A 14908-nucleotide genomic window follows, 5' to 3' on the forward strand; every position below is an offset into this window, starting at 1 on the left:
AATTTCTATTGGCGCTCGATAGAAGCAAATGTAGGAAAATGGTTGGCATACTCACAGGTCACTGTCTTGTGGCGGCGCACGCCTACAAGATAGGACTGATAGATCGTGAAGACTGCAGGAAATGTCAAGAGCAAGGCACCAGAGAGACAATGGAGCACCTCTTCTGTGAATGTCCTGCATTATCAAGACAACGGCTTCAGCATTTGGGGGCTGCACACTACGTTAATCTGGAAGAGATTTCGTTGAAATTCGCAACAAACGCTGGCATCCTAAAGGATGACTACTCCTCATTAACCAAGTGACGGCACTCCATCTGGTTTCACAAAGGACCAAAACTGGTCTATGTGTGGCGTTGTAGCCTGCCAGAGTAACCTAACCTAACCTACCAAGACAATAGCTTTGATCTCGAGGACGACCTTAATGGTTCATAACAGCAAAGTGCACATCAGTTAAACTGCCAACCTATTTAAAATACTCTATAACAAGTAAGGAAGGGCTAAGTGCGGGTGTAACCGAACATTTTATACTCTCGCAATTTATTTAACTTTATTAATATTATACAATACACAATTTGACCCACATATTCGTCATATATATTGTATAAAGTCCATTGAAAGTTGGAAACCATATGGGGCCTTAGAAACCTATGGTGCGGTTTCGGCGATTTTTAGAATGGGGCTGCCACACTATTAACATAGTAGTGCTTACTTTATATATTGTAAAGTAAACGAATCAGATCGTCTTCAAAGTTCTGGTATATAGGAATTAGGTGTGGTTGTGAAGCGATTTAGCCTATTTTCACAACATATCATTGGGATGTAAGGAAACTAATACAAACCAAGTTTCATTGAAATCGGTCGAGTAGTTCCTGAAATATGGTTTTTGACCCATAAGTGGGCGACGCCACGCCCATTTTCCATTTTCTAAAAAAATCTGAGTGCAGCTTTCATCTGCCATTTCTTATGTGAAATTTAGTGTTTCTGACGTTTTTCGTTAATGAGTTAAATCACTTTTAGTAATTTTCAACCTAACTTTTGTATGGGAGGTGGGCGTGGTTATGATCCGATTTCTTTCGGATAAGGAAGTGGCTAAAAAAACGACTGCAGAGAGTTTGATTTATATAACTCTATTGGTTTGCGATATATGTACAAAAAACTTAGTAGGGAGCGGGGCCACGCCCACTTCCCCAAAAAAATTACATCAAAATATGCCCCTTCATAGTGCGATCCTTCATACCAAATTTTATTTCCATAGCTTTATTTATGGCTTAGTTATGGCACTTTATGTGTTTTCGGTTTTCGCCATGGGCGTGGCAGTGGTCCGATTTTGCAAGCAACCTTCCTATGGTGCCAAGAAATAAGTGTGCCAAGTTTCATCAAGATATCTTAATTTTTACTCAAGTTACAGCTTGCACAGACGGACGGACGGACGGACGGACGGACAGACAGACATTCGGATTTGAACTCCACTCTTCACCCTGATCACTTTGGTATACATATCCCTATATCTAACTCGTTTAGTTTTGGGTGTTACAAACAACCGTTATGTGAACAAAACCATAATACTCTCTTTAGCAACATTTGTTGCGAGAGTATAAAAATATTAGTTTCTTTCTATTCGCTTTAAATATATTAATGGGTTAGACATACATACATACACTTAGCTCATCCAATAAATGTTTCTAGTATTTTAAACTTTAAACTATCGTTATCCTATACGCTTTCATCCCTACTTCAATTTTCTTACTTTTCCTTGAGAGCTGTATAGATCAGCACACTGCTATATTAAAAATGAACTAAGTTTGATCAAGTGAAATTGTGATGTAAACTTTGGCGCTGGTGAGAGCAACTGTTCTTATTTTGAAACTTCACTGTTTTTTCTTCATTTTCCATAGACACCAACATGACAGCGTGGATGTTGACAGTGATAAAATATAGTGCGGAAGCAAATTTTTCACGCAACTAATGACTTTTTCATGCCGCAACTAGCTGTCGTTGCAAACCAATCGAACACATAGCTCGAGCGCACATCGCGGCATTAACCAACCGCTTTTGCCGGCACTCAATTTATTCTTACTTTTATAACTTATTTCATTTTATTCTTTACTACCATTTATATTTACCGTCGTATTTAAATGAAGTCCTTGGAGTCCATTTACATGGCGAGAGAAAAATGCTTTGATGCTTGGCAAATCGTTAGCGGAAAAGTAGAAATCAAAGAGAGTGAAATACAATATTCGGGAGGGAGGGAAAAAAGTAAAACGGAAATTGTTAGCAGCGAGATATGCATTTCGAACAAAATTGATGACAAACATTGCATGCTTTTTCCATTAAATTACCATAATCTTGATGTGTTGTTTTTTTCCCGCAATTTTATTTTGCTTTATTCGCAGCACTTACACGCCGCACTGCGGTTTGTACAATGACGCCTTTCTCTCTGCTGGACTCCATTTTGCCATTCATTCGTACAGCAAGCATTTAAGTACTATGTCTGCGCTTTGGCCCTGCGTTGCACACACCTACACACATAACTTATTTTTCTGCTGAAACGTAAAATGGAAAAAACTAATGACAGATTCGTGAATGCATAAAAACTAATGGTTTGTGAGCAAGCAGAAAAATCGGCAATCAACTGAATGTAATAGAAGTTGTCGAAAAAAGAATGCGCGATTGGTGTAATTTGCTACGTAGCCGTGGAAAGGTGTGTGGGATAATAGCCAAATGTTGAATGAAAATTGCATTTTAAAGTGGCCGGTTACAGTGGTCGTAAAATCATTCAAGGTTTTCCCATCGATATTTGAATATCCGAGTAAGCTGCGTCATTCTGTTTAATGTAGCCAGATGTATGTAAGCGAATATGGGTGTACTGTGGTTTGAACTTGTGGATACTTTAAAGAGTGTGATTTTAGTGCTCGTGAAACACAAAAACAAATGCATAAATATGATTTATATCAGTTATTCTCATTTTAAATATGTAGCAAGAAATGTTCAGAGGACGAGAGGTCCTAAAAATTTAAACCAATGCATTTTATGAGAAGCCTTTTCTAATACTTACACCAGATTGACAGTCCTTTCGGTGAGGCGGTCAGATCCAAAAAACTAACCTAACCTTGATGCATATTCATGTCGTAGCATGATTTGGCGCACATTTTCATGAGAAACTTGAATAATGTACTTCTGTGAACACCTTCGTACGAGCCTTAACCGAAATTTTTGGCTCTCTTTCTTTTTATTTAGGCTCTCTTTCTTGATTTTCTCCTATTAAACACATAGTGTCACATTATTAAATACATTTTAGTGCCACAGAAAACATTGATATTTCTCAGAAGTTTTTACCCAATTGGTAACTAAACCAATGTGGCTTGTGGCGCCGTCCTGTTTGAACCACATATTGTCCAAGTCCATATCATCCAATTCGGTCCAAAAATATTCGGTTATCATTGAGCTGTAGCGATTCCCATTTACAATAACGTGCTGGTCTTGATCATGACGGAAGTAACCGCCTCATCGCTGAAGATGCTTTTTTCATGAAAATCCGGATCATTTTCAAATTGTTGCTTAACTTACTTCACGGGCATACGACGATTCTGGAGGTTAATCGGCTTCACTTCATTCGTCAATTTGATCCTGTTAGGATGTAGACCATTATCTTCATTTTGTCTTCTGCGCTAGCGGCAGCAATATTAGCGACACTTCGGACACATCTTTGTCTCACTGGCACGGGAAAATGTTGTACAATGCATGGATTCAAATTTTTCCACTAGACGCTCAATTGTGGATTTGACAGAACGATTATAACGACCATAAATTGGACGTAGTGCTCTTAAAGTTGAGGCCACTGACTCCGAATTAAGGCAGTAAATTTTAATAAAGTTAAAACTCCTTGTTGCATCGTATATCTTTCCATGATGAAAAGGAAAATCTTACTAAAGAAAAATGTCAAAATTTACTATGGGTCTACTTTTGTACCACACTTATTGAAGAACCCTTTATTCCCAACTGTTACTACCAATCTAGACAAACGTTTCTCGTTCAGGAAATTCATAAAAAAATTATTTCGGTATTTGTTTGGGCTCTTGGGATTGTCAGAAGCCCAGCAACGAGATTTTTTTTTCAATAACTCAAACGTCAGCCTTTGTATCCACTCAAAAAGAAGAACAACAATAAATTTTGCTTTTATCAGCAGTTAAAATTATTCTCCAAAAACCGGGCATGATGAGCCTATCGACGATTCAGTGACCATTTATGTTTGCAATATATCTAGGATCCATAAAATCTTTAAACCTTTAACTAATAAAATTATATTAACGCAATCAATTATTTTAGATCATACTTATTTCCGTAACACACCAGAAATATAATTTGTTTCACTACACGTTAAAATTTAATTAGGCACCTTCGAACAAATTCAAATTGTTTAATAATCTTATGCACTATTCATGAAAGGTAACTTATAAAAGTCCTGTACTCTTTCGAAGAGAGCTTTAAGGCTTCCTCATGCATTTCAATTATAATGAATTTAGTGAAACAAAATCTGATTGGTCGCAGAGATCTAACGTTTTGTATCGATCGCTTGTTAGTTAATTGAAATACCAGAATACAGTTCAGTTCTTCGATGTAGGGTACCTAATTGGCTTTCAGGACTTTTTATATGCCTCAGCGTTGACTTTTCCATAAATTAAATGAATCTAATGGACTAAAACGGATTAATTTAATCGCACAGAAGCCGAGGAACCAAAAAAACTGCATTCCGTCCTTTTGTATGGGTAGTATGGCGACATGGAGGTCGAATTACTCCAAAAGGTCATTTCGTCCATACCAGCTAAGATTAGCGCGGTAATTAAGACAAAAGGAAGCTCAACAAAGTATTGATTGAGATATTTCTAATTAGATATACTAAAATAAAAAAAACAATCACTTTGATATTACCGTTTTTATTAATTTTTGTGATAAATTTTGTTAAATATCCCTAATTTTGGTGAATTTGACCAAATTTGAAACATTAATATTTTTTCACTGATAACACTGGATCACAAATTTGAACTTGTTTTTTGTTCCACGGATGCCACTATCCAATTTGTAAGTGAAATGGCTCGCTGATTTCGAAAATCGAGTTAATTTTTTTTTTATGGATACGTTTTTGAGATATTTGCAATTTACCGTTATTCGACCAAAAAAAAATAGGTGTCTTCATTTAATCATGTATATCTCACTGACCAGTTGAGCAATCTTACTGCAAATTATAGAAAATAAAAGTGAATGAAATTTCCTAAAAATATTGCCTACACCATTTTTCCATAGGCCTTATAATTTCCGAGAAATTGATTAATCACTTCGAGTTTTTAAATTTTTTTATGAAAAAATGAAGAAAAATAAACTTTGGCAAGAAAAAAATTTTAAAACAAAAGATATTTTTTAATTTTTTTTTATTTTATATGAAGTCCTGTTTCTTTAGAAAAAAATAAGCTACCAACAAACAAAATTCATGGATAAATAGGAAAGTTATACATGATCAAATAAATATATCCAAGTCTCGCAAAGTCAATGTATACGTATATGCGTATGTAGTGTGTAAAGTAGGGGTGGGATATCTGGCTATGCGCTGTTTCTGTTAAGTAAAAAGTCAATTTTCATGTCGTTTTTAGTTTTTATAAACTCATTTATTTATATATTAGTAATATATATTAAAACAATGTGTTATTTTTGTCTTAAGTTGATGTTCTTACATTATAGTCGAAATTATTATGTGTTTTGTTTTGTCATTTATTTAGTTTAGGATCGGTTTCTCGTATGAGAAACCAACAGTAGTCACCCATCATACCGACGTCCCAGAAACCTTGTATCGATTCTCAATTAATTGAATTTGCTGGTGAAACCTTTCGCCCTGCTCGTCACTTTCGTCTCTTTCTTTCTTTTCTCTTTCGAAGGAAGACAATGTATGCTATTGCAAAGACATTCCAGGATTATTCAAAGATTTTGGTCAACCAAAGATTTTGGTAAAAAATATCTTTTGTTTTAAATTTTTTTTCTTGCCAAAGTTTATTTTTTTCATTTTTTCATAAAAAAATTTAAAAACTCGAAGTGATTAATCAATTTCTCAGAAATTATAAGGCCAATGGAAAAATGGTGTGGGCAATATTTTTATGAAATTTCATTCACTTTTATTTTCTATAAATTATTTTTTTATTTTCTCAACTGGTCAGTGAGATATACATGATTAAATGAAGACACCTTTTTTTTGGTCGAATAACGGTAAATTGCAAATATCTCAAAAACGTATCCATAAAAAAAAAATTAACTCGATTTTCGAAATCAGCGAGCCATTTCACATACACATTGGATAGTAGCGTTCATGGAACATTTTTGCTGTAAACCAGTGTAATTTATTTTTTCTCTTATTACAAATACAAACAATACCTCATTAAAAAATTTTTCTTGGATGAATATTTTAGCTCATAATTCAAATTCTCATACTGACCGGATTTTTTTGTCCAGCACTGTATGTTGCCATAGCAACTCAATAATTGAAATGTTAAAGTCTAGAGAAGTAAAAACTAGTGACGTTAGAAGGTATTTCCCATATTCGAATATAAATATTAATTTGTTCTCTACTCGAAGCATTTCAGCAATTCTAAATGATTTGTTTTCCTTTTATATTTCGGGCTTCATTGACTAAATTATTGAGAACTTAAGTTCTTACTTCTAGTAACAAAATGAAATTAAGCCCCAGCTGTGATAACGTAAAATAAGTTTCAACTATAGGAAATTCCAGACAATTCCCCGAAATTTAAGATATAATTATTAATTAACATATAACTAATATGTCTGTACATATAGATATATACATATGTATACAAGTATGTTTATCGATGACGCACTCGGAGGCCAATCGAGCACTGTAAAGAATCACGTTTTACTAAACAATATTCGGAAACGTACATATGTGTGTACGTAGATTTCGGAACAATCGTATGCAAATAAGGTGCGTACTAAGTATTTAACACATATTCATTATTATAAAATACGAATACAAACTCAGATATCTTTTTATAACTGTTTAACAATAATCAATTGATTGGCGCCGGGGATTTTTACATAATTTGGAGCAAAAGAAATTCACGCGATCACTTCTTGATCGCTTTGAAGCAAGTCATTGCTTCAATTGTACTTAGCAAAATATTATTACACATTCACGAAATTGTAATATATGGGGTTATATATTTATATGAAGTCAATTTTGAGTACCGACGCCGTTAAAATAAAGCTGGAAAGTACTAAACTTGATTGTAATAGAACTACAGATATTGTCGCATTTACTTATACTAAATATATGTATATAGTAAATATATTATATCGTAAAAATTTTAACCGCTTACCTTAAAATAATTATCTTTTTTCGCAACATATTTCACACATTATAACAAACCGAAACTTTATTAGTAATACCTAAATATTATAGAGATAGACAAAGAGAAATTTCTAACAAAACTTGTCAGAAGAATTCGGTTTCACCTTAAATATTAGGTTATGAAATATACGCGTTTCGCTTTTGATTCAATGCTTTATAAAAAGTGTTACAGTGATCGGATTTAGTTCAAATATGAGCCGTTTGGTTCGATAATATGTTTCCATCTAGACGGCTTCATAATACCCACCTCATAGAAGCTCTCCTCCTTATTTGCGAAGATCTCGGGGAGCCACGTTTCACAAGCCTATTTCGAGTTCAATTTTACACCACCAAGGGCGTTCGCCATGGACAGGAGCAGATGGTACTTACTTGGCGCTATGTCCGGGTTATATGGTGGATGCGATGAAACCCCCATTCGAGCTCCCATATGTTCTGTTGAGTTATCAACGATGTGTTTGGTCTGGCGTTGTCCTGATGGAACACTACACCCTTCCTGTTGCCAATTCTGGACGCTTCTGGTCGATCGCCTGCTTCAAGCGGTCCAGAATAAAGTGTCTGCTCATAGCAGCTCATAGTGGATGATTCCCTTCCAATCCCACAAAACACACAGCCAAACCTTCCTGGCCGTCAATCCCGGCTTGGCCACTGTTTGGGACGATTCACCGGCTTTCGACCACGACCGTTTTACTTGATATTGTCGTATGTGATCCATTTTTCGTCGCCAGCCACCAACCGCTTCAAAAATGGGTCGAGTTCGTTCCATTTCAGCATCATATCGCAGGCGTTGATTCAGTCCAGAAGGTTTTTTTGTCATTGGACCATTCATCTTATAACGTGGTATCAAACATACATACGGAACGGGAGTATTTAATTTTTGGATCATTGAACTTACTTATTTGTATCTGTATAATTCCTCATTGCAATTCCCAATATATTCCTTGTTAATTATATTTATTAATGGATTTCCCATACTTCGTCATAATATACTTTGTGTCTACATGCATATACATACATACATTTCACCAGTAAAACATCAATTTTATATATTAAGATATAAAGCCATTCAAAAGAAGATCATTTAAATGTGGGTTAATCCCACAATAAACAACAATAGTATTTATAAGTACACACAGTATATTGATAGGCTTGTAATCACAATATATAAAAATATACTAGATAGTTCAAGATGATTATGCACAAAGATGCAGAACTGAATACTCAAAAAAGGGGGGAAATGTATGGCCATATCATTTGGAAATGTTTATGCCTTTTCGGGGAATACATACTTCAACATACGATAATATATTTCCAATCGCGAAAGGTTGATCATTGCAATATGCTGCATCTGTAAAAAAATAAAGTAAAATGTTTGAGCTTCATTATGTATTTCCGACGCGACTATGTAGTCATACCGTGGGTATTTCAGCAGTAGTAGAAAAAACACAAAAAGTATATGCCAATATATTTGAGTATCTTCTGAGGAAAGCTACTTGAATTTTTGAAATATCTAGAGGGAAATAGTAAGAGAGAGAGAAAGTTATAAGAGTACTGTGAGAATCACTGATAACATATTATTATACACGAAGTCATTGTTACCTCTCAACAAATTACTTTACAATAAGTTCAGTTTCAAAGCTTTTAAGAATATATAAATGAAATAGTAAATTATATATCTTGGATTAATATTCATCCAACTAAATTACGTTTTATTTTTTGAGAAATATTAATTCTGACTTTCATTCTGAAGTAAAAAATTATAAACGAAGATGTCTTAAGACGCAGTGGTAAATGCTATGATATGGCAACTCTAATGCTATGCCTCTCTTATACACATGCCTCTCACTTACCTGCGCAAAACAGCGCCGATCATACTTGCTTCACTGATTTAATCTGTATGAAAATATCTGAATTGTACTGAGCGCACTCTCTCTCGATCGTCTTTGTTCTTTCCAGCTTTCATAATGCTAGTGTTTGATACGCTTCTGCGTCAGCAGCAAACTGGTTTTTAAAGCTTGGTTCTGTGATGTGATTTTGTCATTCTAAGTCATCTCTTCAAAACGATCGGTTGGTACGACAGCACGCGCTGGTGATTTTATACAGTTTAAAACCAGAAGACAAAAAGCTGTGTAACAACACTATATATATGTATATATAATATATATATGCCGTATCATCAAAGTAAACAATAAAAATACAACGAGTTCAAAAACATACGTCAAGGCTGAAAAGACGGAGACGAATATTCATTTGTTGTGAGTGTTATTTTTAGTCATACAAATATGATAAGACATAGCTTCATAGTGTTCTTATGTGGTATTGCACTAACCCAAGCAACGGTATTGAAGCGTATTGTGCCACCAGCAACGCAAGCACCAATCGTTTTGCCCACTATTCCAAGCGGCATCTTTTTACCAGAGTCGCAGATCTTGGCAGCGGCACCAGCCGTTGGTTATGATGATTTCGATGACTATGTGCCATATAAAAGTGATACGATAGATCACTTTTCGTGGTCACTGCTGAAGCTGGTGTTGAATGAAGAGCCGAGCAACGTCATCATATCGCCCTTCTCGGTCAAACTGTCATTGGCGCTGTTAGCTGAAGCTGCTGGAAACGGTTCGCGGACGCAGCAAGAACTCTATAGTTCACTAACGGACATCAGGCAACCGGATAATTTGCGTGGCTTCTACAGAAAAACACTGAACGTGCTTAAGAAGCAAAATCCGTATTTTACATTGAATCTGGAGTCGAAACTTTTCACAGATGTTGCTATTGAACCGCAACAACGTTACGCCGCCATGCTGCATAGCTACTATCAGACAGACATTGAGCGTTTGGATTTTACGAAAGGTAGCGATTCGGCATATGTGATCAACAGTTGGTGCAACAATGTTACGCATGGTCGCTTGACGCAACTCGTCAATGAGGGCAATGTACAGAATAATATTTTGCTTATGGCAAATGTGCTGTACTTCAATGGTCTATGGCGTACACCATTCAACAACACTTTCGAAGGTGTTTTCTTCAATACACCAAAGAGACAAATGCGCGCCGACTTTATGGAACTGACCGATTTCTTCTATTACTATAACGATGTCACATTAGATGCGAAAATCTTGCGATTACCCTATAAGGGAAAGAAGTTCTCCATGTTTATTTTGTTGCCGAAGACAATGGGTAACATCGATGTGCTAACACAGAATTTGGCCAATGACAAATTGAAACGTATGCAATGGGATATGGAGGCCGTCAAGGTGAAGGTAACAATGCCTAAATTCAGATTTAATTTTGACAAGAACTTGAAACCGACACTGCAAGATTTGGGCATCAAAGACATTTTCACGACTGAGGCTTCGTTGCCGGGTTTGGACCGCGGTACGGCGGTTGCTGGCTTATTAAAGGTGTCGAATATATTCCAAAAAAGTGGTATTGAAGTGAATGAGAAAGGCACCGAAGCGTTTGCTTCAACGGTCATAGAGATTGACAACAAATTCGGCGGTACACCGCTCATCGAAGAGTTCAACGTCAATCAGCCGTTTATTTTCTTCATTGAAGAAGAAACTACTGGCAATATAATTTTCGCTGGTAAAGTACTGGAGCCGAGAGTTTGAAAGGGGTGATATTTATATATGTGTGTAGCCTATGCATATTACAAGGAAATAATTTGAAATCACAAAACGTGAGTGGCATATAATGGACGAAAAAAATTAATAATCATACAACGAGCCATATTATTAAGAAATTATTTTTAATTTTGCGTTAAAAATACCTATATGTGTACTTATTCATATAAGTAAGTCATGTGTGCAATCACTTCATCAGCCGACTAATTTGTAAAATTTGAAATATTTTATTTAAAATATTTTTACTCAATTTGTGATAAGTTCATAATAAAATAAATAATATAAAAATTAAAAGTAAAGAAATAAATTTGATATTTTTTCTCAAAGAATTCTTCGTAAAAAAATTCAACAGAGCAATAAAAGCTTTTTATAGTCCAAAGTCTGATGAATATTGTTTTAAAAGAGAGCGAATAAACTGAAAATTTACAGTTTAACTGAACTAAAACTAGCTCAGCTTAATCTAAATATAAGCAGCTGGTTAGGAAATATTTATAATTCGTAATACTTAATGAGATCATCTATTTGACATAATAGAGATATTTCATACATTACGACTGTTCATATTAACTGTCACTACTCTTCGAACTCATCAATCTTACTTTTTAAACGCCATGGTGTTTATATGGTGTATATTCTTAAAGATGTAATATTTTTTAGAGGACTAGATGTCAAAGAAAACTTGTTTGTTTGTGTTATTTCATGTTAGGTTCCAGAGATCAGTTCGAAACTAATATTCGACACTATTATAGCAAGATAAGCCCAGTTATGTTGAATGGGCTGGTACAAAATATTTTCGTTTATCTATACTACTATTGAAAAGAGGAAAGATTTGTTTGTATGTTTGTAATGCATAAACTAAAAAACTACTGTGTCGATTTCAAAAATTATTCCACCATTGGAAAGCTACATTCACCTCGAGTAACATAGGCTATTTTTATTGTTAGAATCTCAACTTTCTGGAAATAGTTCTCACGTGAGGGTATCAAAAAAGCTGCGTGATGGAGAATCTTAATCTGAAACTGAAAATTGTCATGCAAGTCATTCTCTTCGCATCGCAATCTGCTTGCTGAACAAAATTTCAAAACCTGCCAAGTACGCCGTTGAGAGTCGAGTACGGAGCGTGTGCAGCGGCTTGAAGAACAAAATATTAGAAATATACAAGCTCGCAATAGGGAGTCGAAATCTGAGCGTTCCCAACGCCTTCATAATCAGAGACAAAGACAATGGTCATCAACGCCTAGATTTTTACCCTAATAAGATCAGTTTACACAGTCCACGATCATACGATTACATCCAATAATTGGAAAAAGTTTATGGACCAAATTTAACAAATTCTTTTTTTTCACGATGTGTACATTATTTTATTTCTTATATTTCTTATAAAAAAAAATTATAATCAGCAATTAATGAAGCTTTCAAGGTAATTATTTTGTGTCACAATAATATTTTTTTGTTCTGTAATTAATTATAATATAATTCCAGTGATAATTTGAGTGTGGTTTTGCACTGATAGCTAGAGTTTTGTACCTTACATTCTGAAATTACATAAAATATATGTGCAAAAAAGTGAATACATGTATCTGACTATGCACTATACAGCTTTAGCAATAATAATTATTACTATAATTATTTATGTGTAATAAAGTAACGTTTGGCCCTAAAAACCTTTTCAAACAAACTGCTACATCTATGAGCAAAAAAACTTTCAATCAGTAAAAAAATATTTATTTATTTATTTTAGGCGCAATTATTTGTTTCAGCTGTGAGCTCACTAAAAATATTGCTGAACAGAAGCTACAACAAAAGCATCTCCCAAAGGTTTTCCCTACTGCGTAGCATAATTTTTCGTTCATAAAACTTCCATAAAAATGCATATGTAACTAATGGGCATATGGAAATACCGAAATCACGCGTGACCGCTCACTTAAGCGGCGATGCTTTTTAGTTTTTCTCTGAAAGAGACTCATCTCTCGTAATGATGGTGACACCAAAACGATGCTCTTTCAGCACTAATACACTCAAAGGTGCTTACTTGTACATTTGAGGCTTGTTTTGAAGTGTTGCTGTTTATTTTGATGCTCGAATGAAATATTTACAGAAAAACAACCATATATTTGTAACGAAAGATGGCACACATTATGCATATTCACCACAAATTCGTGACAATTTTGTTTTTGTTAGTGTTCAGCGTATATTTCTCAATGGTACTTCTCGTATGGAGAAAGCTCCAGTTGTCACTGGAGTGCACTGTGCATATTTCAACTGTGAAAGTTTCTTTTAAAATCATTCAGTTTTTATAATTTTTTGACGTTCTTTTTACTTTTGCCAAAAATAAAATGAGCAGTTAGTTAACTATAAAGTAAAAATCATTAAAAAACTTTTAACGCGCTAAAATTTTATTTATATTTTCAATTTGAATTTTTTTCTCGCTTTAAATGTAAATGAACGCTTATATCCAAAAGACTCCACTTGAAAGAAACTCTTAATTCAAGTATTATACATATTTGCTCTTCTAATAATAGAGCATTTGACAACACAAAATATACATACTTGTCACGCTCTAAAAAACAAGAAAATTTAAAAATTAAGTACGATATTTTTGTGAATGTTATAAAATTCAATTTTTTTGTGATTTCTCTACTCATTATATTTGAAATCTGTGCTGTTGTCAATTCGTAGTCAAACACACCTTCTGTAGCTTAGATAAACGAGTTGCATCAGACATATCGTTACGCCTTAGTTAGCGAAAATAGTTGACAAATTATATTGCTTCCGTTAAAAGCGCGAGAAGGTACAGGTTAGTAAAACTGTGCTTGATTAGAGTTCGTTTTTGATAAAAAAATTCATCATCGTACTTAAGGGTGTGGTAATTTTGGAAAACGACTAATCCCGCATGAACTGACGACGATTTTTGTACTGTCGCAACAAAGTTGATAAGAGAGTATTATAGATATATTCACCTGACGCTTTTGAAAATGGACCATTGCCACGCCCACAAAATGCCGAAAACCGAAAACATATAAAATGTCATAACTAAACCATAAATAAAGATATAAATGTAAAATTTGGTATAATGGATCGCAATAAGAAGGGACATATCTCGATGTATTTTTTTAGGTGGGCGTGGCACTGCCCCTAAATAAGTGTTTGTGTATATCTCGCAAACAAAAAAAAGCTATACATACCCCATTTACACACCACCTCCCATACAAAGGTTGTGTTGAAATCACTAAATTAAATTAAATTAGGTTAGGTTGTAAGGCAGTTTCCCAAAGGGTAAACACACGTAGACTTTAAAATATAGTCCTTTGTGAAGCCTAGATCCCCCTTAGATTAACAAAGTAGGAGTCGACAAAGCGCCCTGAACCTACTACAAATCTGCAGAGATTCTTAACCTCTATATTCGCTATTTCGCGAGCCTGTTCTAAAAGGTGAGATGCAAGAAATATCTTTCTTGATCTAGCAAAGGCGGGACATTCCAGAAGAAAGTGATGAGATGATTCCATCTCATCCTCCTCCACGCAGCTTCTACAGCTAGCATCCGGTAAGATTTAATCGTGGATCCCAATGGGGCAATGGCCAGTAAGAACCCCTACGATTTAGGAGAGGTGAGGTCTATTTAGGGCGAAAAGTTCAGTAGACCTACCCCGGGTAACCTCAGGCCAGAAGGATTTTGCGACTAAGCGTGTGTTGGTAACTGTCCAGCGCCTACCCAGCTCAGCCGAAGCCCATCTGTCCAATAGCAGACCGCAGTAGGACAATGGTGCTCCTACATGCTTCCATGCTTCTAATAGTGAGTCCGTCGTCCTGACCTTGCAAGCTCATCAGCCTTACAATTCCCCGCGATTCCGAAGTGGCCAGGAACCCAGACTAGTCTAATT

The 14908-nt window shown here is 35.1% G+C and overlaps 1 protein-coding gene across 1 annotated transcript; it reads left to right on the forward strand.

Annotated features, from left to right (window-relative positions):
* Nucleotides 1-9419: 9419 nt before the first annotated feature.
* LOC105212553 (serine protease inhibitor 27A-like) lies at nucleotides 9420-11333 on the forward strand. Its single transcript, XM_011184584.3, has one exon. It carries the CDS (start codon nucleotides 9687-9689, stop codon nucleotides 11013-11015), a length of 1329 nt encoding a protein of 442 aa, XP_011182886.1. The 5' UTR covers nucleotides 9420-9686; the 3' UTR covers nucleotides 11016-11333.
* The last annotated feature ends 3575 nt before the right edge of the window (nucleotides 11334-14908 follow it).

The sequence above is a fragment of the Zeugodacus cucurbitae genome, chromosome 3 (assembly GCF_028554725.1).
Source record: "Zeugodacus cucurbitae isolate PBARC_wt_2022May chromosome 3, idZeuCucr1.2, whole genome shotgun sequence".
Lineage (NCBI taxonomy): Eukaryota > Metazoa > Arthropoda > Insecta > Diptera > Tephritidae > Zeugodacus > Zeugodacus cucurbitae.